This window comes from Oculina patagonica, chromosome 12 (assembly GCF_052425735.1).
Source record: "Oculina patagonica isolate OP01 chromosome 12, crgOcupat, whole genome shotgun sequence".
NCBI lineage: Eukaryota > Metazoa > Cnidaria > Anthozoa > Scleractinia > Oculinidae > Oculina > Oculina patagonica.
Genome location: NC_135769.1, coordinates 29,112,745 through 29,138,691, shown reverse-complemented (window position 1 = coordinate 29,138,691; position 25,947 = coordinate 29,112,745). Strand labels below are relative to the sequence as shown.

At 37.8% G+C, this 25,947-nt stretch overlaps 3 protein-coding genes across 3 annotated transcripts; all 3 read left to right on the top strand.

Moving 5' to 3' along the window:
- The first annotated feature begins 9,503 nt into the window (after window positions 1-9,503).
- On the top strand, window positions 9,504-12,879 carry LOC144634060 (pyroglutamylated RF-amide peptide receptor-like). The gene is made up of 4 exons (XM_078493006.1): window positions 9,504-9,616; window positions 10,967-11,241; window positions 11,765-12,021; window positions 12,220-12,879. Exons 1-4 carry the CDS (start codon window positions 9,504-9,506, stop codon window positions 12,568-12,570), a joined length of 996 nt encoding a protein of 331 aa, XP_078349132.1. The 3' UTR covers window positions 12,571-12,879.
- Window positions 12,880-14,804: 1,925 nt separating this feature from the next.
- Window positions 14,805-18,948, top strand: LOC144633080 (pyroglutamylated RF-amide peptide receptor-like). The gene is made up of 5 exons (XM_078491859.1): window positions 14,805-14,917; window positions 15,360-15,621; window positions 15,873-16,130; window positions 16,606-16,974; window positions 17,915-18,948. The coding sequence occupies exons 1-4, from the start codon at window positions 14,805-14,807 to the stop codon at window positions 16,957-16,959; spliced, it is 987 nt and encodes a 328-aa protein (XP_078347985.1). The 3' UTR covers window positions 16,960-16,974; window positions 17,915-18,948.
- Window positions 18,949-20,803: 1,855 nt separating this feature from the next.
- On the top strand, window positions 20,804-25,947 carry LOC144633024 (pyroglutamylated RF-amide peptide receptor-like). Its single transcript, XM_078491798.1, has 5 exons — window positions 20,804-21,432; window positions 22,964-23,107; window positions 24,160-24,433; window positions 24,871-25,128; window positions 25,465-25,947. The coding sequence occupies exons 2-5, from the start codon at window positions 22,995-22,997 to the stop codon at window positions 25,852-25,854; spliced, it is 1,035 nt and encodes a 344-aa protein (XP_078347924.1). The 5' UTR covers window positions 20,804-21,432; window positions 22,964-22,994; the 3' UTR covers window positions 25,855-25,947.

Here is a 25,947-nt window from a genome sequence, read left to right as displayed (position 1 = left end):
TTATTTTCTTTTTACAAAATGATTATCACTGCAATAGCCCAAGAAGTAATAAAACATGATATTTATGACAACAAGAATTCAAAGTAATCCCTTTACAACTTTAGGAAAATCATTGGAAAGGAATTATATTTTGCATGGATATTACATTTGTGCTCACCATGAGAGCATAATTTGTAAAAACTACCACTTTTCCAAAGTTAAGGAGTTAATAATAGAGGTATGTTTACTATACACATAACTCATCCAAAAATTTGCCGTATTGCTGGACAAGTATCCATAGCAAAGAAGCCTTGGTTGACCAAGTGTTGATCCAGCCTTTTTGAATTAGAACAAGTGTGCAATATTAAGATTGTATGTAACATGCATTTAATAATAAATTACTTGAGGCATATAAAGGGAGATATGAGGTTGGGGGGGGTCATCACGTAAATATTGAATAAAGAAGGGGGGGTCACTTGCTACTTACATGGCCTGGAGGGGGGGCCTTACAGAAATTTTGATCTTTCCAACATATTTTTCCCTCCCCCCCTCTACATAAATAATGACCGGTCCCTTAGTCCTTTCTAACTTTCCAGGAGTATTTTGCTTTGTGTTCTCTCGCAGAGATTTCTTGTTGTGCAAACTTGATCTTAGCCTGTTCCAGGCTCTTGGTAGTTAGGGAGGCTCTCGGTAGTTATGGGACAGCGAATGACGCGGGTGAGTGAGGAACAAATGATGCGGGAGCTTTCCTTCGTCCCCCCCCCCCCCCCCCTTTTTTTTTCCTCGCTCGCCCGCGTTTTTTCGCTTTACTTAAACTACCGAGAGCCTGAAACAGGCTAACTTGATCTCTGTTCACGTCTCATTTATCCCTGTAGTTACCAGTGCTCTTCGGTTCTCTGGATAATCGTCAATAAAATTACCAAAACGTATTCACCAATCATTGGGAATTTATTTGAAACCATTATTGTAGCATCAACTGATAAAGAATTCTAGTGCTGATTTGTCAAAGTATAAGAGCTTTAAAATGCTGAAAAAAGATACCAGCCACCTTAACGGCCCACAGACGGATTTCTCGCGCTTGCTTAAGGTGCTAAAAGAGCGCGCGCTGTATTGCGTGTACAGTCTACTTACGCTTTCTGTACGCGCTATTTGTGTAAAAAAATTCCTTTCGAGCACTTCTTCAAACTCGCTAAATGAGATGAAACAATTAAAAAACTACCAAAAAACTTCCTGACTAATGGTTGACTTCATCTGAGATTCAGTCAGATTAAATTTTATCCAGGAATTCTATTTTTTTTTTTCATATGCAAAGAATCTCAAAACGTACGCTTACAACTAGCGCGCGCACTGTTCTCTCGTCAGATGAAATGCACTCTAAAAAAAATTTCCATAATGAAATGAGACCCATACTTACCAAGAAACAAAAATGAACAGAGACCATTAATCCATGAATGATTTTCTGATAATATGCAAAACGTGAAAAAATTTAGATTTGTTATTCATTGGTCACGTGATCATGAGCGTGGCTCGATGACGTCATATTTACCTTCTTGACTGAGTAACAGATTCAACCATACCTAAACAAGAAAAATTGCTAAAACAACATAAGCGTGGATATTCCTAGCAACGCGTCGGGGTTCCACTGTATTCTAAATTCACTCGTCACCTTGCTTTAGACGCGCGCCATTCAAATGAAGACGCTTCCTGCGCGCTTGGCTTATTTCTTTTCTTGCAGTAAGGAATATAACAAATATCTGAATAACTTCGTTTTCTCGGTCCGCGCTGCGAAATAAGGATATTCGTTTTTTTAATTATTATTATTTTCTTCCGAAAAAAACTTGGTCCTTCTATCAGTCCTAATCTAACAGTTCGGACCTTGAATAGATAAAAAATATTTATATCCTACGTGCGAGCAGATTACTTTTATATTAGGGATCCAATGAAAATAGTTGACATTGAACAGCTGCAATTGAACAATTGCAACTAGAGTTTTAATCATATTTTAAACAGCAGTCGGCCTACTTCCAAGAAGTAAACATGTCCGTACTTTTCAATCAGTCAATTTAAAGGCCTCCTTGGTTTCTCCAACTCTTTATGTAAGCTGACTAATTCGTACTGCACTGGGGTGAAAGACAAATACCGACAAATTCCTGTTATATATAAGCCCTCCTGCTTATAAGCCCCAGCGGTTATAGGCCCATCTACCAGGAAACAAAATAATACATCCGATTATAAGCCCTCCCCGATAAAAGCCCCCTTCTGCCGGATGACAGTACTGAACAGGGCTAAATGTTGCTTTATTATGCGTTTTTAACTTCAAAACGTGTAAATGGCTTATACGTATAACGTATAAGACCACCTAAAACCACTTATTACGAAGTCGTATAATCCCAGGGCTTATAACCGGTATTTTACGGTATGTGCTATAACAAGTCCATGGCCATCTGCTGGATGGCAATCCCCTCATTTATAAAAACTTCAACAATGTAGTGTGCATGGGTTGACCCTGAATTACTTAGTATTGCTAACATGCTTATTGATGTTATGAAGATCAGTCAATAGTTCAGACAAAATTTTTAAGCATAAAGGCGAACCATGTTGAATAATTTAAGACACTCTTATAAATATTTATGTGAAAGGTTCGTTTATTTTTTAAGACAGTTTCTCTCTATCATCAGGGACATTTACTTAAGAAACGTCAGTTCATTGGTAATTCAAGGTAGGTAGGGTACATAGGACAAAAGAGAGAAGAATTGGACAATATTTTCGAAGAATCAGTCCTTATTGGAACATAATTTTCTAACATATTGGCAAAACACGTTTAATTCTTATTTTAGGCACCCTTTTACATATCCCTTATCTTGAACGACAAATGCTGTCCATCGTCAGGAAAATATACTATAAAGAAACGTCACTCACCCCGGCATTAGTTATTCAAGGTAGGTAAAATGCCATAAAAGGCAATAAACTGTGCAATATAGTTTGCGAAATTAAGGTTAATTTAAATGCAGATTGTTATTGTACTATTTCAATTAATGCCACTAACTAATCGCCCTACATCAAGCCATAGGTTCAGATAGATGTTGAATAACACACTCATCATTCACGCTTTGGAAATTGAAGTGCAGGTGAATTAAACGCGTAATGTAGCACTGAGGTAAACCTGCTTGTACATGCAATGTCGTTTTACTATATACACTATCAGGTTAACTTGAATGTTCAGTCCACTACATTATCTGACAAACTGATTTAGGGATAAAGAGAAAGAATTATAATTAGTTAAATGGAACACCACTTGTTAAGTCCATATTTTGAACACAACAAGATTTTCCAAAATATCGTGAAAACCAGTTTAATTATTAAAGAGACTCATAAGTATTCCTGTAAACGGCTTTCTTTGTAAACAGCTTAAATTCTATCACCAGCAATTAAAATGATAAAATACTAAAGCCATCTCAATAAAATGTTTCGTTTCCCATCGCCCCGTCTCTTGTGAGGTTGGGTCGGTCGGTCGGGCAAAAAAAAAACAAAAAACAAAAAGAAGGAACACTTTAAGGGGTTAATGCCATTGGCACGAAACAGCCTTTGAAAAACTTAGTATCGATGTTAATTAAAGACAAGGACATCCCAACCATATTGCTGTTAATAAAACAAGATCACGTTGGCTTGTAAATTAAAGTACTTGCCTCGTTGACCAGTAAAACTGGATTTCTTTTTACATTTCGAAAAACAAATGGGTCGGTCGGGCGATGGAAAACGAAACATTTTATTGGGATGGCTTAAGGAAACTGAACACAAAGATTTAGTCTGTGTCTGGCATTAATGTTAATTCATCGGCAGTGGGGTTTTTCTGCTATTTCAATTAATGACACAAACTATGAAAAAACCTTATTTGAAGCCCTGGCCTCAGGTATCACGTAGTTTCTGAAATAAATAGACGCTTTTAAGCAATCAGCTACCCTGATCCAAATTTGCATGGTAATGATTAAATTTTCATAAACTGAAATAAAACAACTGAAGTTTTGATTCACGTCTCCATCAATCGACCTAAATGTCAAAATTGTACCGAAAGCCAAGATATCCAGAAATCACTCATTCGTCTGCTTTAGGCGCTCGCCGGTCAAATCAAAGCGCTTTTCGCAGTACGTAATCGCAGAAAGAAATATAATCAATACAGTATTAGCATCGTGTTCTCGGTCCAGAAATGTAGGATGCCGAAAAATAAAAAAATCTCTCTCACTGTCTTTACAGTTTGGCTCGAACTCGATTAATAAGAAATATTTATACCCACGTGTGAGCAGATTACTTTTATATTAGGGATCCAATGAACATAATTTGAGTTGGACAGTTGCATGTTATTGGACACTTATAACAAGAATTTGAATTAATTTTATCATTTGATGAAATAATATCTGAAACAGCAGTCGGCCTACTGCCAAAAAGTAAACATTTCCGTACATTTAATAGCGAAGCGCGCGAGGTCGACCTTAAATTAGAATGCAAATGAATAACCGCCACGAGGCTCAAAAAACATTAGCGTGTTCTGACAGAAATAAAAGGAAACTAGGCGAAGTTCTCGTTTTATGAAAGTGTTTCAGGAATACCGGCTGCTTTAGAAAGTGTTTCAGGAAAATCGCCCTCAATTTCGGTTTGTTCGTCTGAGTCTTGTCTGAGTCGTGACGTTACTCGCGCGCTTCGCCATTGATTATCAGGTGATTTTAAGGCCCCATTGGTTTGTCCAACTCGATTTGTATTCTAAGATGACTAAACTTGGGTGAAAGATAACCATCTGCTGCTAAATCACCTATTTATGAAAACTTCATTTATGTGTTCGTGGGATGTTTATGAATAGGTTAGTATTGCTAATATAATGTTTATGTAATGTTGGTTAGTCCTTATTTCGAACATAATTTTCCAACACAATGGCAAAACTCGTTGAATAATTTATTAATATTTCTGTGAAAGCTTAAGATTCATTTTTTAAAGGTAAAGTCTCTCCATCATCAGGAAAATATATTAACGAAAAGTCAATTCATACGTGATACAGGGTAGGTAGAGTACACAGGCCAAAAAAACAAAGAGAAGAATCAGTCCAACTTTTCGAATAATATTATAATTAGTTATAATTTTTTAAGATATTAGCAAAACCAGTTTAATTCTTAATTAAGGCGCCTTCATAAATATCCCTGTAAACGGTTTTTTTTGAACGACAATTTTTGTCCATCATCAGGAAAATATGTCATTTCATTATAGCTAGTAATTCAAGGTAGGTGAAATACTATACAAGGCAAAAAACAGAAGAATTCAGGTTGTGACATTTTTTAAGGTTACTTGGTATTGTAATGCAGAGTATTATTGTACTATTTCAATTAATGCCACTTTCTTATCGCCCTTCATCAAGCCATTTATTCAGATAGTAAATATTGTGTCATCACGTTTTGGAAATTTTAATACAAGCTGGTAATACTAGGTAAACCTGGTTGGACATGCAATCGTTCAACTTTATTTTTTTTTTTTTTTTTTTTTTTATTGCAATTAATCGTTCAACTTAACATTATCAGGTAAACTTATTCAGTCCACTACAATAACTGACAAATTTGCTTTGTGGATAAAGGGGGAAAATATCGTAAATTAGTTGCAAGGAAAACCACTTGTTCATTCCTTATTTTGAACATAATTTTCTAATTCGATCTTAAAACCCAGTTCAATTATTCAAGGCACTCATAAATATCCCTGTTAACGGCCCACTTTGTTAACGGCTTTAAAACCAAACAACCCAACATTCACATAAAAATGGCATCAGTAGCAATTATAAAGATAAAATACTTAGGAAACTTCCCTGCCAATTTAAGGTAGTTAAAGTACACAGGGCTTATTAACGGAAGGATTTAGTCTGCGTCATAAATGTTACTCAACTAATATCGTAATGCAGTGGGATTTTTTTCTGCTATTGCAATTTTTTCACAAACTATGAGCCATGGTCTGAAATATTGTGATGTCGTGTCATAGCCGAAAAATACAGATACCAGCTAGTTTTTGAAATAACGCATAATAAAAATAATATTTTTGAGCAACTTGACAACTCTATTAACAGCTGCTCTGATCCAAACAAGCATTGAAATGATAAAATCTTCTTGAATTAAATAGATCGTGTTTATTTTGTATGCATATACCTGCTCAACTGAACAACAATGAAAACGAATTGCAGCGTTCCGGAGGAAGTAAGTCTCCACGGTCTTTTCCAGACTTTGTCGCTCTGGCGTCCCGTTGCTATTGTGGCGACTGCCAGCTAGTTGTTTTACAGAGCTTTTCCCCGTTTCACGTTTAGTGCCGCCCCTAGCAAGGCTTGTTATGGTTAGTGCTGTATACCTCGTGCCTTATTAGAATATTACGGCCGCGAGCTCGAGGTATCACACTAGTTCGCCATGCTCGCCACCGTTGGCAGCGTCAAAACGTGGCTTAACAACGACTTTTAATGCGGATGGAAAGTCATTGTGATGTTTGAAACAAGCCGGTATAATATATTTGTCAGAAAATTATTCTCTCTTGACAGATTCTTAACTAATCCCATCCTCCCAGTTTTGCTTCAGATCATCGTTAGTACCGTCAGAGTATTCATTAAGATTGTCCCAAGAGGTTGAAACCACAATTAGTCCTCGACCTTGAAAACGTCAGACTTTCTGGTTCTTACAAAGGCGACAAAGCACTTATTCATTTGATCATACTACACTGTCGCAGGTCTCCCTTGATTAGCATTCAAAACGGAAATTTCATGAAACTATCTTTTATAACCATACTATTTACATGCTTATATACACTACACAGCACCATGTGAGAGACGCAGTCGCCTAATGTCGAGTAAGTGTCTGTGTTTTTTTGAGTTGAGTTTTTTCGCAACTTATTTTTACCTCATGCCCACCACTGGAAAGTTCTGTTAATATATCCATATAGTGGTTTTCGTATTTTGTTAATCTTTAGAGAAAACTAAAATTGGTTGATAGCAATCGGGCTTTCGTGAATTGCGGGGCGAAATTGTAGTGTTCGACGAAGTGACGCAAATCAGGAGAAAACTTTTCACGCGATCGCGAATGATCGGCAGGTTTGAGAAATCGAGCGTTTGAAAAAATCGGGATTCTACTGTAGGTATGAGCAATTCTCATAGCAAGCATTTGCTTGGACTTAAAGCTATCATTCCCTTAGCAAAAACAAATGTGAAGGGTCGTCGGGAGTTGGCTTGAGCTTGGTACTCCAGCATCGGTCTACCAGGCTGACAATTACAATACAGTCATATATTAATTGACTTGTCATGATAGTTAGTTGCTCACAGGACTATCTTTTTAGTCTTGGGTTGGTTATTCCATTCCCTCTCTTCAGCGTGTTAGCCCTTCAGACTTCAGACTGTCTTTTAATTTCTTTTTTACCAGCGTTGCCATAGACAAAACAGAAACGTATTAGTACTATCGACGAAAAATCAAACACACCTATACGATGACAAAACGTAAAAGTCCCCAAAAAGTGGGAGTCAATACAAGAAAACACTTTGGCAGGTGTATTTTATCGCTATAGTTATCTTTTATAGATTCTTTGATAAGAGAAGTTTTTTTTTTTGATTTCTTATTTTGTGATTATTATGCGCAAAATATCCTGTGACGAACAAACATGACAAGATCATGAAAAGGAGATAAAAAAGTGCAATAAAACAATTATATCCAATAAATCAACAACGTACGGAAAAAGATAGCCTTAGGATGACATTTCGTGAAACTGTAGCAAACTATGGGTTCAATCCGCAAAAATTATTCATAGTAATTATAAAGAAGCCGAGGACAACAAGCAAAAGGCTAAATCATTCTTTCTAAATACAAAGATCTGCGACTAATTTTACGGTGTCTCGCGGAAAGTACCCGCGTCACAAGGACACTGCAAAACAAAAAATTGAAACTGAGCAGGCGTCCTGGGAGGAACAGTATTGCAATCGTTCAGGTTGAATGACAGAGAGGGTGATAACATTGCAATCTTTACATTTGGGAAGTTCTTCAAGAGATATATCACTGCTCAAGTTCAAAAGTGATCTCATCTTTTTGACGCCGTGCGCCGCATACGAGAAGCAGGTGCAATGAGAACGGCAGAGAACGAAAAGAAACAAATCAAATTAACAAGGCCTCGATAGAGAGCAAGGTTGGTAAAAAAACATCATGTTGCATTAAGCGCGGGCCAAACGAGGATGGGAGTTGAGTTCAAACCCTCGCTTTCGTTTCGCCTGAGACTCTTATGCACTCTCACCGATCGGTAATGCGCTCCCATTGACTTTGAACGTTCACTAAGATTTAATTCTTCATGAGAGTCGATGAGCGTTTTCTCTCATTTGACGGGATCTCGACAGCTATTGTTTGGCCCGAGATAATGAGACTCGACGAGAGTCGAAGAAAACCCTCTTGAGAGTCTCACTCAGTCCTCATAAACTTTTCAGTTGGTATTCCGGTTCTTTTCCTCCGTACTGATGGTTGTGTTACAGTAATACTCCAAATTCCTGTAAAACGCTTACTTAATCATGTTTTTTTTTAATAAACTATGGCTTCAAAAAGGGTTATTCATGGTCTGAAAGTAACATAAATTGAAGTTGCAGAAAACCCAACTGCATTAAAGACCTGATGCAAATTTGCATGTCAGCGATTAAGCTTCTTGCAACTGAACTGATAATGTTTATTTTGCATGACATATACCTGCTTAATAATATACATGCAAACTGATTTCTGTATGCTCATTGGCTGAGAGCAAGTCAATTAATCACAAACAGTACAGAAATTAAAATGAAAATTAATTGAAAAAAGTTAAAATTGAGTGCAGAAAGTTTAAATTAAATTTATTGACGTTATTGTTGGAAAGCACGCCCAAAACAAGATGGCGACCGCTATGGAAGGCTTTGAGAGAGAGAGCAAAAATCGCGAAGAAACGTGTCGATTAACTGAACGGTAAATTCAAATTCGCCTAAATTGCGAAGATTGTCCTAAAAGAATGGAACACCATTCAATCGATCCTCAAAACGTAAGACGTTTCTGTTCTTCCAAAGGAGCTCAAAGGTGACAAGGCGCCTATTGGAGAAGTTAAGATACTACTGTAGGTACTTGTAGAATGTTAGGGCCAACTTTCGTTAAGGTTTTCCTTTCCTGTGGACGAATTAAAAACAAAAACAAGAGGCAGAGCTGTTCGAAGTATGGCTGAAATAAATTATACAATCCACGACCCCACAAGCTGTAAGCTTTTATCCAAATCGTGTTTTTAAATAAAGGCAACTTACTTACTTAACCTATAACGCTTTTCCTTTGTCCGTAACAGTACATCCAGAAGACACGTAAACTAACAATATAATCGATTGTCACGTAACCTTCATTCATCACTTCTTCTTCTGGATAATTTCTTTTCACTTATCATAATCCACTAGTATATAATAAGCGATTATCAATTACCAGGGTTTCATGCTTGATTTCTTTCTTTTATCTAGGTCACATTGACACTCTTCGATCATGTCTGAGTCAGCTGGTGTTGCCATAACAACGGTTCTCTCCATACTTGCCGTCGTTGATATTGTGGGAAACTCTCTTGTCTGTGTGATTATCAAGCGAAATCGAGAAATGAGGTATACAAAGCCTGATTACATTAAGCAATTGAAAATTCACTTTTCAAGCCGCTATATTATTTTTCGTTTTCGGCAATGCAGTGCGTATCTATACGCATTGCATTGCCATGTATTTTTACTTTACAATATAATGCGTATCAATTAAAAGATGTTAATAGGCTCTCTGCTCAGGTGAAACGAAATAAAAAGGTGGAACTAGCGTTCAAAGTGTCGGGAGGGTTAATTTATTAAGCAATTAGAATTGGCTAAACCGTGAAAATGCGCGTGTTGTTAAAGTCAATTACCCTCTCAGACTTATTAAAAGCTTTTTAAGCGATGACCTTAGTCGATCGCCTTATCTCATGAGGCGGTCGTTGGGACACTTACATCTGTACTGACCGAGTAATAGAACCGAGTGGGATTGAGCAACTAGCTACAGATTGATACGCAAACAGAGATCAAGTTAAGGTAATTCCCTTGAAAAAGAACTGCTCAAAGATTTCTAACCAAACTTTGACCGTTGGTTGTTTACATTTTGAAACAAAACGGGGGTCACCGTACTCGTTTAGGAGCAGGAAGACCTTGTATTTACCATATAAAAGGTAAAGTCTGTGTCCGAGCCATGAGGCTCATACAGCCGGAGCTTATCCCGGTTTCCGTAGCATTAAGCGACTAGGAGTATTGCTACTCCCCCCTGGATGGGATGCTAGTCCATCGCAGGGTTACCCACCAGCAGTAAATTCGCTGGTACCCATTTATACACCTGGGTGGAGAGAGGCACTGTGAGAGTAAAGTGTCTTGCCCAAGAACACAACGCAGCGCCCCGGCCAGGCCTCGAACCCGGGCCGTTCGACTCGGAGTCGAGCGCGCTAACCATTAGGCCACCGCACCTCCCACGATATTTACCATATAATTCCTTATAATTCCTTTGTGAGTACTGGCAAAGTACACGTTTTCGGTGATAATGTATTATTCTGCCTTAGAAATTGATCTGTATTCATTTTATAGAAAGAATTTGATCGCTACTTTCGAACTAAGAGAAAAAATGATAGGTCACCAAACTCGTTTAAGAGAAAACGATGATTTCTCTCTCACGCGAGCCAAGCCGCATAGAAAAAAGCCGCCATTTCGTTTATGTGCGCGCGCTAATTACTCGTAAAATTCTGCGCAATAAGGATGCGCAATGCAATACTAGGATGCAATACTAAGAAAAAACACCAAGCAAAATACTCCAAGAAAGTTTGAAAGAACTAATACAAGGTATGAACGAAAGAGAAAAATTTTGTTTTTAACGAGTTCTATTGAATTCAGTGGACTGATGGGCCTGTCATTGCCCCTGCATTCACTGCATGTCGTTTATTAATTTTATAGGACTCCCATAAACTGTTTACTTGTCAACCTGGCGATAGCGGATATTCTGTATGCCACGTTTATTGCCCCAAAAGTATTTTTCAAGCTCACTTTCACCAACCCGGACGGGGTGATTGGTACAGTATTATGCAAATTTCTCTCCGACGGAAATTTCGCATGGGTTGGAGCAGCTTCCTCAATTGTCACCTTGGTTATTGTCGCTATTGAACGATATTATGCAGTTATGTATCCTTTTGGTAACAAATGGCAACTTACCAAGGCTAAGCTGAAGGTGCGTCATTGACAAATTTAACATACTTGTTAAACAACATGCTATGTGATTTTCATTACTAGAGAGGCATTTCTACCAAACCTAACAGTGATCGGTTCATTGAGTGTTGTTCTGCTTCGTTCGCTTATTGGCGCTTCCTGACTACACTGTTTAATTTTTTCTGAGCCGGTTTTTTGTTTTACTGGTCGCACGTAGCTCGAACGTCCGTGTAGCCACAACTTGGCAGCTATACTAGGATTTTAAAACAGCTTGAATTGAACTACGAATCGAAAGGAGTATGAATAAAAACAAAGCACGCCCCCTCGAAGGACCGAGGAATATATTTTGTTATCTCAGATAGTTTGGTCAGAATTTGGTCTATACTCAAAATTACTGAGAGGTGAAGAAAGAACTTTATATATAGTTAACATCGACATGACGTCGTCACAACTGTCTCGATGTCCACAATTCGAAAATGCCAACAAAGGTAATACTAGATGTGTTTATTTTCAGTGAACTAATGTTCGTTTTTACTTTACATTTTTAAGTGATTATACCTGTCACTTGGATCTTCGCCTTGATAGTAAATTTGGCTGATTTCCTTGTCACGGACATTGAAAAGAAAAAGAGCGGGAACTTTTGCGTGAATATCTGGCCTCACGATTGGATGAGAAAAGGTTATACTTTGATGTGGATGGTCATTGTAGTTGTTTCCTTGTTATTGATGGTTGGGTTGTATTCCAGAGTCGTGTACACTTTGTGGTTTAAACAAGATGAGGACAATCAACTCACCAACCAACAAAAGGTAAGCATTCCACCAAGAATACACCAAGAAGTTTTCTTTCTCTTGTCGCTCTTAGTTACTCTGCAATATACAACAAGGAACGTTACACGTTATAATATTTGTAATTTAGGATAATAGTTATAAATTGAAAATCTCAAATGACCCTTGACTCTAAAGTAGCCCTCTTAATACATATACTACATCTCTCTCTATACACAGGGTGTTATGAAGGTGCGAAGGCGTGTTACATTGATGGTCGTAGCTGTCACTGCCATATTTGGGATCTGTTGGGGCACGAGTGAAGTTGTATACGTCTTAAACTATGTTATATCGTACAACACTGGTTACGTCCCAATTACCATTGCTACCACAATGGTCCTGTTCAATTCAGCCATCAACCCGTTTGTGTACGCTCTGTTAAACCAGCAATTCAGAGATAAGATGAAAGGAATGCTATGCTGCACTGGTTTCTTTGAACGCAGGGTTTACCCTGCGCCTGAAGCCCAGGACATAAAACTTTCCGACATCACCTACCCGACCCACTTAGCAGCACCGTGTTCCTCAAAGTGATGTGCAATGGGGATTCAAGTCTACTAACACATTCTGATCATGAACGGAAATATTCACTCGTTAGAATTTAAATGTGAAAGACGATGCATAGCATTTTATGCAGAAATTAGCTAAATATGCATTTTTCCAAGTTGCAAATCTATAGAATAATCTCAATAAACAGTTGTATCGAATAACTGGTAGTCAAAAACAAAACAGTGAGTAACAACCGATGCCATTTTAAGATCCTTTCAGTCATAAAAGGACATTCTGTAAGAATAGTTTTAGTTAAAGTAATGTAAACATGTCTTAGAATGAAGAAGTGATGACCTTTTTGCAACTTATATTTCACTTCTGTCGTCGAAGTTTTTGTATTGTGATAGCTTAACGACCTTTACGATTTTACTAAAGTCAGTCTGTTTTACTGTTCTTGCCCTCGAGTTTGCTGTCTTTTTGTCCAGAATTTCGTTAGGTTAGTTGTGAGAGGCGCGGTGGCCTAATGGTTAGCGCGCTCGACTCCGAGTCGAACAGCCCGGATTAGGTTCGAGCAAGACACTTTACTCTCACAGTACCTCTCTCCACCCAGGTGTATAAATGGGTACCGGCGAATTTACTGCTGGCCATGGGAGTAACCCCGCGAGGGACTAGCACCCAATCCAGGGGGGAATAGCAATACTCCTAGTCGCTTAATGCTACAGAAACCGGGATAAGCTCCGGCTGTATGGGCCACTTCGCTCGGACACAGACTTTACCTTATCTTACCTTCGTTAGAAAGCGTGTTTTTCTGAGCTCGTGGTAAGTATTTAGTTGAGAGGTAAAGCTATGGATTTCACAGCACCAAATTAAAGTTACTGTTTTTTTTTAAATGCAGAGGAGGAGCTGCTAAATCTAAACTGTCGATTATAGCTTCATTGCTACTCATCCACCCAGGCTGAAGCAAGATATATGATGAATAATTTTGCCGGGACAAAACGGAAAAACGAAAAGGCTTGAGCAGAAGTTAAACGTTGCCGAAGAGGAGGTTGTTGGGGCAAAAAAAGGAATATTGTGTATATCTTTTCATCTTATCTTGTAATAGACCACACTTGGTTTTACATTGAACAATAACGATACTCGGCCTTGTTTTCTGTACGTCCAATTAAAATTTGAGGTAGGATATCTGTAGGTAATATATTTCATCAGTTTGGCAAACAGTTGGGAAGTAACAAGAAAGAATACACTTTTAAAGTGCACGGAATTGATAGCTGAAATTCAACAGCTGTAATTGTTTAGAAATGCACGATTTTAGCACTCCAATTACGACTGATAGGTTATCTTTTAAATAGCCCAGTGCCGTGCAATCTGCCAACGGCAGAAGGAGGGCAACCTCGTTTGCAGGATTAAAATGTGTAACATAGGAAATTTTGGTAAGTTTTCGGAGTGGGATATCAAAATGCCAATATTGCGGGATGCAAGTTGTTGCCCGTTCCGACAACTTGCTATTTTACTTTTTAAAACAGCCTTTATAGTACTCGTATCATCGTTACTATTTCTTCATTTTCACGGGCAAGGCTTATGGTGAATTCAGAGCGAGCAAAGAAAGCTAAGATTTACTTAGGCAAGGCTTGTTGCAAACGACACGAGCAAACAAGCTTCGCAGGATTACAATAGCCGACACCTGCTGGGAAACTGTCACTTTACAGGTAACAAACCAAGAAAATCCAAGGATAAGACCTCCATTCATATACTCATAATACAGCAATAAGTTGTGGTGATTTTATACAACCATTACCATGGTCGTATTTTGTTTTATCGACTCGATCAATTGCTTGAGCTCTTCAAGAAAATAAATCAATTTTTTAAAAGAATCAGACACAGCCATGTTGCTTCTGTCAGTGTAACAGTTCTGTGCTTTACTGACAAAAATATCTAGGAGATGTATATTAAAAATTTTGTTTAGTAGCGTTAAAAAACAGCTAGTTTTGCTAACGAAGTTTTCGTGACAAGGTTTATTTTACGTGTACTGATTTAAGGCTCCTCTGGCAATATTTTTTCGTGTACACGAGGCTGGCATAATACTCGTCATAACAAAACTTGTCATTTGTTCTCCAATTTGATGTGAGGGCTCCCATCTTTGAATAAATTGCTTTCGTGTCCCCACTGCCTATTCCCTGTCTATATTCCTTATCTTTAACTTTGCACTAACTGAATTTCTTATAAAAGATTCGCGCATTGTTTTCATCCAGGTCACGGACAAACACTGGCACTCTTCGATAATGACTGAATCAGCTGGTGTTGTTATAAAAACGGTACTCTCAATACTCGTCATTGTAGATGTCGTGGGAAACTCTGTTGTTTGTTTGATCATCAAGAAAAATCGAGACATGAGGTATGCCTAGACTAAAAAATTCACAATTAGTAATTCGTTTCGAAACCCGAGGTATAATTCTTATACATGTACATTTAGCAGCATTAAGCATGCAACCTGTTGAAATAAATTAGACGGACACCATTAGCTCAGTTTTACATTTTTGTTACTATGAAAAATCCACACCATTCGCCATTTACGGGACATTCGCACTTGCAGGAAAGTTTTGGTTACAATTATTAGTTGCAGAAGAAACGTGCGAACTATCTTTTTGAGGTGCAAAACTCTTCCAACACTATATGGGAACAGACAAGCAGTTGGCTCATGATTGCTCACGTTGCACGAACGATCCTTTTTGTCAAGCCGTCCCGTGAAACAATTTCTTCAAAAAATTATATTAAGCGTAACACTTCTTGCCATTTTATCTTTATCCGTATTTAACATATGCTTTTCAATATTACAGGATTCCAATAAATTATCTACTTTTGAACCTTGCTATAGCGGATATCCTATATGCCATGTTTATTGCCCCAAAAGTTTTTTTTACCCACAACCCAGACGGGATGACTGGTACAGTATTGTGCAAACTCCTGACAGATGGAAATGTCGCGTGGGTTGGAGTAGCCTCCTCGATTGTCACTTTGGTCGCAATCGCCATTGAAAGATATTATGCAGTAATGTATCCTCATGGTAACAAATGGAAACTTACCAAGACTAAATTGAAGGTGTGTCGCTGACAAATGAAACTCATTCGTAAAATAGACTGCTGTTTGTTTTAGAACTTTATTTCTGAATCAATATTATAAAATGTCGATGTTTGGTTCCTTAAATATTTTTTTTGCGGTATATATAATTGACGAAAAAAGTGTCTCGATGCCCACCCTTTGAAATGTCGAAAAAAGTCTATTTTGGCATTGAAAGTGTTTAGTTAAGTTTCAAGCAATAAGTATCCCCATGTTGCACTTTACAATTTCAGGTGATTATTCCCGGCAGTTGGGTCTTCGCCTTGATACTCAATATGCCTGATTTTCTAGTCACGGACATTGAGAAGATAAAGAGTGGAAACGTCTGTGTGAACATCTGGCCTAACGGGTGGATGGCAAAGGCTAAAAGTGTGATGTGGATGGTCATTGTAGTTGTTTCCTTGTTATTGATGGTTGTGTTGTACTCCAGGGTCGTGTACACTTTGTGGTTCAAACAAGACAAGGACAATCAACACACCCACCAACAAAAAGTTAGTTTTCTACATAGAATCCACCAGTACTCATTATTTAGTTGCTCTGTTAAAAGCATTCGAAAAAGCACCATCATTTGAGTCTCTGAATTTTTTATTTTTCCATTTTTTTTTTACAAAATTGTACGATTTGCTTAGTATTATATTCCATAAGCATTCTGGCTTGAATTTGCATCAATTTCCGTTATTTTTGACTTTCTAAGAAAAACCTAATATGACAGATCCAATATTTCTGCACGAATGACGTCATATGATATCACAGCCAATTAAGATTATGTCATCTTGTAGGGAAAGCTAAGCTAAGAGCTTTCTATTCAGTGCAAAAAAAATTTGCTGCACGTTAACAGAACGAAAACCTTGGGGAAGTGCATTCACCCTCCCTTCATAACATAGGCAAGACGGCGTAGCTTCGATTCATACTGACCAGTTTTTTATTATTATTATTTTTAAAATCATTGCATCTCTCTATACACAGGGTGTCACGAGGGTGCGGAAGCGTGTCACCTTGATGGTCGTTACTGTCACTGCCATATTTGGAATTTGTTGGGGCACTACTGAAGTTGTCTACATATTACACTATTTTACATCCTACAACATTGGTGCAGTCCCAATTACCATTTCTAACATAATGGTCTTATTCAATTCAGCTATCAACCCGTTTGTATACGCCTTGTTGAACCAGCAATTCAGAAATAAGATGAAAAGAATGTTATGCTGCAGTGGTCTCTCTGCACATGTGGTTCATCCTACGCTTGAAACGCTGGACATGGAGTTGGCAGACAACACCACCCAACCGACCCGCACAGCAGCACCATGTTCCTCAGAGTGATCATGTCTTGTTCTAGTGTTCTCAAACTCATTAATAATTCATGACGTTATAAGCCAACCAGAGCGCCCCATTCGGGTCAGGTGGATGAGTTGGAAACTCAATGAAACACCAGTTGAAAATCACTAGTGTTTCATCACGTTTTCATCACTAGTGAAAAAATTGTTCTTAATCTGCATATTCATATATTACTCAAACACAGCTTTACATGAATCATTAATTTTTAATAAACAATGACAGGAAAAAATTTCAAATTAAAACTACAAGCCTAACAAAATTAATAAAATCGCCAAAAAACTGGATAGTATCCATATAAATTCTGAGAAACTTTTTCTACCTTCCTACACGGACTCACTGCTGGAATCGACACTAATTGTCGCACTTACTAGCTAGCCTACTGTAAGCGGCTGAACTTTGTGCAATTCATACTCTTTAAAAACTCCACCAACCTCGAGTATTGGAATATTGACACTTCGCACTCGTTGCCAATCCTCAAAAATCCCTATTGCCCACTTATTTTTAATCTGGTAGACTTCGGTACTGCTCTCACGCAAATTCTTCTTCCTCGATTGTTTTCGGGGAGCGAAACCTTCCTTCGGCCATGGCAAAAACAATATGTAAATCCCTTCAAGTTCACAACGCTTTTAGAATACAAATTTGGTGCAACGCGAAACTATTGGATAATTAAAAACAAAAGCTCACAAATACAATGAATGCCGACTGAATACAACAAATCACACATACAAGGCATTTTAAAGAAAAATGGGAAAAAATACGAACTGATAATTTGTATTGTTTCTTTAGAGAAGTCATTTCAAAAACTCGTGCATCGTGTTTCATCACGATTTCCAAACACTGAAAACAGATGAAAGCACTCGGCCGAAGCGGCCTCGTGCTTTCATCTGTTTTCTCGTGTTTGGAAATCGTGATGAAACACTCGCACTCGTTTTTGAAATAGTACTTACAAGTCGACTAGTGTATTCTGAAGGATAATACATATAACCACGTGTTAGAATCTAAATAAGAAAGACGATGCGTAGCATGCACTTTATGCAGAATATTCATAACCACTTGAAACAGTAGCGTTAGGTAGCGTGCTTGCAAAAACTATTTAAACTTAATTTAATCTATTTATGTCAGTTAATATTATATGACTTACAGCTGTGTAGTACGTGTGTCATGCATATGGCGCACTTTGTAACGGTCCCTATATGTTTGTTTCACTGATAAGATTGCCATGTACTATATGGGAACATTCACCACCTGACGAGGGAATTTAACGTTAAAGGGACACTGTACCGGGGATTTTACTGCTTTTGGTAAAGGTAATAAAATTGAAGAACGGGTTTTCTCGTACATGAAATGGACCTAGTACATAAAGTTGAAGATATAAAATAAATTGTTGTTTAAGGAAGAAGGAAACCATAATAATTTTAGGTGTTTTTTTCCAGTCTACAAGGGCGGAAATCAGCCTGCCTTTTTCAAGTTGAGGTCTAAAGTTTCTGTTGGCATCACAATAATATTATCACTTGTTTATAGATTCATTACACTAGCATGCTATTTTTTTTTACAAAACTGGACCACTATGTAATGTTTCCATATGTCTTTAGGCTCTTAAGTTTTTGAAGTGAAGCTGGTGACAGTGTCCCTTTAAAATTTACGCGGAAGACTGATATCGCACGAAACGCAAAGTGATTATATATGGGCCCGTTGTGAAGTCACGAAATTTTGAATGTTCGTGAGGTTTAAATTTTTGAAGATGAGATGGTCCGGTCATCTTTACCGGTTTCCTGTACCGCTTTGGGTACAGAGGAGCGTTTATGTGGAACAAACTACTGGAGGATTGAAGGAATTGCAGTTCAATGCAAACTTTTAAATAAAAAAATAGACAAGTTGCCCTATTGCTTCTTTGATGTCTAATTAAATCGTGTCTAAATGTGTTTTTATTAATAATGATATAATTACATAGTAATATATAGTTCCTTCTTTTTTTCTAGACTTATATTATTATTTATGCCTGTAACATTATATATAATAACACTGCTTTTTATGCAGAACAACCGTGTCTAAATAAAGTTTTATCTTTATCCTATCCTATCTTTCAGATTAAATATTCTCAATGTCCGTTTGACAAGTTCGTTTGCACAAGTCAGTTCGATTTCATTAATTAACAAACAAAGATAAAAGACGATACTGACTTAGCTGTTCGTACACTAACAATGCCAACGGTTCTCGGAGGATGAGACAAAAAAATTAGCATAAGTTCTTTGTTGGATGTAGATCAGCATATGCTATTAGTAATTTTATCGAGAAAGACGGGGAAATGATTCAAAACGAGCAAATGTACTTACTGTGAGGCTTGCAACACAATTTGAAAGCTTCAGCTGTGTTAAGTGCAACGGAAATGTTATACCAAGTGAGGTAAGTGAATTACTGTAGCTAGTGCGACAGTCAAACAGGTGATTTTCTTCTTTTCGATGCTTTCTTGATGATGCGAAATGTTAAAACTTGAGTAAGCTTGGCCTTCCAACAGGACGTGAAAACACACGTGTGAAATGATTCTATGATTCTTTGCTGGACATACAGCAAGCAAACTCAAGCAAAATACCAAGGCGATCGCTTTTTGTCCAATTAAAATTCGAGGTTGGAGATTTGTGGCCAATTTATTTCATCTGTTTTGCAAACAGTGGGGAATCATCAAAAAAGAAAAGATTTGTTAAAATGTACCGGATTAAGAATTGAAATTCGCCGGCTGTAATTGAGTATGCACGCACGAGTTCAGCACTCTAATTTAACGATAGATTATCTTTCAAAATATCTCAGTACCATCTGCAGACGGCATCCTCGTTCGCAGACTAACTGATTTACATAGGAAATTTTGTTATGCCCTCGGAATGGGATCTCAAAATGCAAATATTGTGGGATGCAGTTTGTCGCCGTTTCGACAATTAGCTATTGACTTTTTAATCATTTCTTAATACTTGTGTATCATCTTTACTTTCGAAAATAATTTTCACGGGAAAGGTTTATATGAAGAATTCAGAGCGAGCAAAGTGAGCTAACATTAAGGCAAAACTTGTTGCAAACCATACGAGCAACCAACCTTCGCAGGATTACAACACCCGAGGCAAGCTGTAAATTGTCACTTTTACAGGTAACTTACCAAGAAATCCCTGCACAATTCTACAAAGCAATCAAGTGAATTAACTAGTGCAACAGTCAAACAGGTGATTTTCTTCTTTTATGATGCTTTATTGACGATGCCAATATTTGCTCGTTGGCGAAAACCAAGTCAGCTTGAGAAATCTGCTGGGCCTACAGCAAGCAAAATCAACTGATCAATGAGGCCCTTTTAGGGGTTTTAGGGATAAGAGATAACTCACAAAAATAGTTTAGGGATAAGGGATAAATGTTTAAATAATGATAGGGATAAGGTATAACAACACATTAACAACTCAGTTTTAGGGATAATAAAAAACAAAACAATAGGGATAATAGCTTTGGTAATTTAAGGGATAAGGAATAACTGCCCTCAAAATTATTGAGACAAGGGATATAACCTAAACCCCCCTAACAGGGCCTCAGCAATATACCAAACGATCGCTTTCGCTAGTTTGGAAACCAAACACTCCAAATCACACCGATGATCTGACTTCAAAAACCGGAATCAGCTTGACCTAGTAACTGAGTACGTCAAAGGGCTCCACGAAAATTCTGCTGGACATACAGCAAGCAAAATCAAGCAATATACCAACCGATCGCTTTCGCTAGTTTGGAAAAAAAAACACACCTTTTTATAGTTTTTTTTGGTTTTGTTTTTTTTTGTCAAGAAGGTTAGTTCCCTTTACCTACAACACATTTAGGGCTACCACGTACTCAGCATTAAAACTTCTTCATAAGAATGATATTGATAATCGATTTACAGAAAAGTTGCGTACCACGAATTGCCTAAATAATATCTGTATTTCCCCCTTTCTGATATGTTATCGTTTTATTTGAATCAAATTTAATGTGCAAATCGTTGTACAGTTGAATCTCGATAACTCGAACCCTCCACAACTCGAACCTGTTCCGATTCCCCTTCAGGTTGTTTTCTTACTAATTTGACCCTCGATATCTCGAACTCCTGATATCTCGAACCTCCTTTGATTTCCCTTGAAGGTTTGAGTTATCGCGATTCAACTCACGGTATGTCAATCAACTGTGTCAATGCGACAACCTGTCCAGATAGACTGACTAGTAGACGGTGCTCGTCCTATTAACATTGCAAATTTGGCAAGTTACAATTAACAACAACAACCTGTCTAAACACAGGTGTTTTTTGGTGAATTTCATTGGTCAATAAAGATTTACTTAGCTACGTAAAACAAAAAAAAAACAAAGTGATTTTAACGTTCCGTTGAATCCCCTCGATGCTGTACTTCATTTAATTTCTTCTACACCCAGTCCACTTTGCAGCTGATTTAAGTTTTTCACGTACGTATATATTTCACTTTACTTTAAGTATTTTTTTTATTTATTAGTTAGTTCGCGATCTTATCTTCAACCTCTAACGATGACATTGACAGGCTAAGCAACTGTCGACATACAACTACTTAGCTTCTCGCTCAGCCTGAATGTGTTATTCCATCTGTTATCTCTAGCCAGTCTAAGAGAAAGTGAATTTCTTACAAGATAATTGGCCGTTTTTATACTCAAGTAGAGACGTATTGCCCGTCTGGACGAGCTTCAGCAAACATTTTTAATTCGTCTGGTTATGCATCTCGAGTATAACGCATTTCGAAAGGTAGACGTCAAGACGGTTAAAGGGACTGTGTCACGGTTAAGTTAAGTTTATTTTATTAAGTTTTGCCAAACATTTTGCCAAACATTTTGCCAAGCATTTTTTTCTCGCTATAAACTTAATGTTTGCAAAGAAATTACTCCTTTGGAACTAAATGACAAAACCATAGCTTCATTGCAACAAATTGTGTCTCCCGGGCGTTATAATTTAAAGTTTCAAGCAAGCGAGACTGACTTTGAAAACTGTTCAGCCCAACAATATTTCAAAAACACATATCGCAATCCGTTTCAATCTTCGTCACTTTTGGCCATCCGTACCTTCTTTTGTATTTGCTGTGTAATTGAAATGTCCATTCGCTGTTTTAAGAGGTTATTTTTTTATTTCACCGAATTTGATGGTCATTTCCCATGCCTAAATTTAGCTAAAATCCGTGACACAGTCGCTTTAACTCGTCTTGTACTCGTCTTTATACTGTAGACGCATAACCAGACGAACAACAAAATGTTTGCCGAAGCTCATCCAGACGGGTAAAACGTCTACGAGTATAAAAACGGCCAGTACTTTTGATATCGATCAATCGCTTTAAGTTATCTCACAACAAAGCCCGATTCCAAAACATTTGAAGTTTGTAATGCCAGTTGAAGCAAATTGAGACGAATCTGCATAAATTTGTCTCGGTTATTATACATTTCCAGTTAATTTTAAAACTTATATTTTAAAGTGGCTTAGGAGCTCCTAACTCACGGTAAGAAAATTCGACCACGACTCTCGCTGATATAAAGCGATCATAAGGTGTATTGTATTGCAAAGACTCTATCATTGCAAAATGTTTATAAGATACACAATGGTTTAGTTTTCAAGAAACGATTACAAATTCAAATTTAAATATTTTGCGAATAAATCTGCCTCATTGTTAAGTTGTATTCTTTTCTTTTTGCTAGCTTAAGCCCGACTTAAGCTCCGCTCAGCCCAATGTTAAAAAAACATTAATCCTCATATCTCGGCCATAAGCCTTCGGCTGTTATAATTTGCACACGAACCTGGTCCCCAGTCTCTGGTCCCTCGTCTCTTGTCCCTGTTGTCTCTTGTACCTTTCACCTTAACCCTTAACCCTTAACCCTTATCTCTTGAATATTGTCACAAATATCTTTATTTTATACACTTACCATTTATTACTTATCATGTCTAAGCATCAAACAAATCTTGATGTTATTTTTTATCCAGGTCACGGAATTAACGCTGGGATTCTGCGATCATGTCCGAATTAGCTGGTGTTGCCATAACAACGGTACTCTTATTGCTCGTCATTGTGGATATCGTGGGAAACTCTGTTGTTTGTGCGATCATAAAGAGAAATCGAGAAATGAGGTACCAAGACTAAATAACGATTGAATTTTTAGACGCTAGTACAGCCGTTTTTATTGAGTGTCGTAAAACCAAAAGCAAAGTAATCACTCTGGCCAATCAAGAACGCAGACAATCCAGTGAATCAAGCAAAACTCGAAGCAATACATGTAGTCGGCACGAAGTGGGAAAAAACGTGCACGATCGAGACATCATTGGTTTAGGTTTTAGTTCTGATTGGCTAAGAAAGTGGCAGAAGATTTTTAAAACAAATGCTAAGCGTAGCACTGCAAAACCAAAAGCAAACGCAATTTCTTTGGACACTCAATTGAAAACCGCTCCAACGTATAATTTATAGCCATTTTTTCACATTTTTTTTTATTCAGATGGTTCTGGAAGATCTAAACCACCGTTAAAAGTGACATGAATTCGTGCTTCTTCCTTGGAATGTAAAAATTAAGCCCTGGCCAAACGGTAACGCAAGTGGACGCAACTCGTTGCAAGTTGAACTTGCGTACAAACTTGCGTACAAACTTGCGTTGGGTGGCCAAACGGTCTGGCAAGTTTACTCGCAAGTGCACGCAAGTTGTCAAAAAAGCCATTTAAATGCAACTGCGCGCGCACCAATTCAGTATTTGAAGTAAGCAGCAAAACTTGCGCTGACTTAAGTTGGGTGGCCAAACGGCACAAAACTTGCGTGCAAATTTGATCTCGACCAAAGTGAACGGAAGTCATCGCAAGTCAACGCAAGTGCACACAAGTCAAGGCCAAACGGAGACGCAAGTAAACGCAAGTTTTCAACTTTCGTCCACTTGTGTTTCCGTTTGGCTAGGCCTTTACATTAGTTTTAACAGAATTGCTTGCAATGTTTTTAATGCCGAAACCTGTTGCGTATAAGCGCGATTGACATTACCATAAGCTATTTTTTTTTTTTTTAAATTGCAAGCTATGACTTCAGGTACAGTTCTCCCATATCCGTTTTCATAGCTAAATAATCAGTCCGCGTAATAAAATTATTCAACTGTTTCTCCAGTTTATATGTATTTATCACAAAATTATGCTTTTCAATACCACAGGATTCCCATAAATTACCTACTTTTTAATCTGGCTATAGCGGATATCCTATATGCCATGTGTATTGTCCCGAAAGTTCTCTTCAAGCTCGCTTTCACTCACCATCCAGGCGGGATAACTGGTACTTTGTTGTGTAAACTGCTGACACATGGAAATATCGCGTGGATTGGAGGAGCATCTTCGGTTGTCACATTGGTCGCAATCGCCATTGAACGATATTATGCAGTTGTGTATCCTTTTGGTAACAAATGGAAACTTACCAAGCACAAACTAAAAGTAAGCCACCAGCAAATTTTAATTAGTGATTGAAAAAATGTTATTTTAATTCTATTTCACACTAGCTTCGTCGTCCATGTAGCCACAAATTTTTCACCTTAACTAGGATTTTCAAACAAAACAGTCTTGAAATCAACTGTGAATAAAAGCGAGGAATTATGGAAAACAGTACGCACGCTCCGACGACCAAAATGCTTTATGTTGTTTCGCATAATTTTGACGTTATTTGCTCTAATTTAAACTAGCACGTGGAAAAAGCTCAATAGTTTGCACTATATATTGGCTGTAGTGCAAAATTGTCTGGTGTCATCAAATTTAATGACGTCACAATTAACTCGATGATTCTTCTCCAAAAATGTCAACCAAACTTAAAGTCTATTTTAGCACCGAAGTGTTAAGTTCCCATGAATAAATGTTACCTAAATTTACAATTTCAGGTGATTATTCCTGGCATTTGGGTGTTCGCCTTGATACTAAATATCCCTGAATTCTCTGTCACGGAGATCGAGGAAACAGAGATTGGGAACTTCTGCGTGTATACCTGGCCTAAGGAATTGATGTCTAAGACTAATAGTTTGACGGGGTTGGTCGTAGTATTTTTCTCCTTGTTACTGATGGTTGTGTTGTACTCCAGAGTTGTCTGCACTTTGTGGTTTAAACAAAATGACGACAGTCATCTCACCCACCAACAAAAAGTAAGTGTTTCGCTCAGAAGCCTCCAAGAACTTTTCAGTCTCCACTAGTCAAGTGCTCTCGTTAGTTGCATTTTAAAAATTTAAATAGGAAACGTTGCATGTTAAGTTAAATGTAATATATAATATTTTATATAAATCTCTAGCAATGAATCCAAAGGAGAACAATTAAATAAATTGTCTTTCTCAACATAATGATGACGATGACGAGGACGACGACGATGATGATGATGATGATGATTCGCTGTGTCGGTTTTGTTACATACTGAACATACGCAAGACGCCAACTTCTATTCGACAATTTTGCTGATTCACACTTTTTCGTCTTTCTATACACAGGGTGTCGCGAGAGTGCGGAAACGCGTCACGCTGATGGTTGTTACTATCACTGCCATATTTGGAATCTGTTGGGGCACGGACTCAGTTGTCTACGTCTTAAACTATGCTAAATCATTTAACATTGGTCCAGTCACAAGCGCCATTACATACACAATGGTCTTGTTTAATTCAGCAGTCAACCCGTTTGTATACGCTCTCTTCAACAAGCAATTCAGAGAAAAGATGAAAGGAATGCTATGTTGCACAGGTTCCTCTGCCCCGAGGTTCATACGACGCCAGAACCACAGGACATGGAGCTTGCCGACAACACCACCCACCCGACCCACACAGCAGCACCATGCTAATCAGAGTAATGTGTCCTTGCGTTTTATGTCGACCAGCACATTCTGAAGGATAATAAATATAACTAGGAGTTTCTATGTTCAAGTCGGTGCTGGCGTCAAAGCTGGAAGGAAATACTGATAATACGATTTGAAATGAATG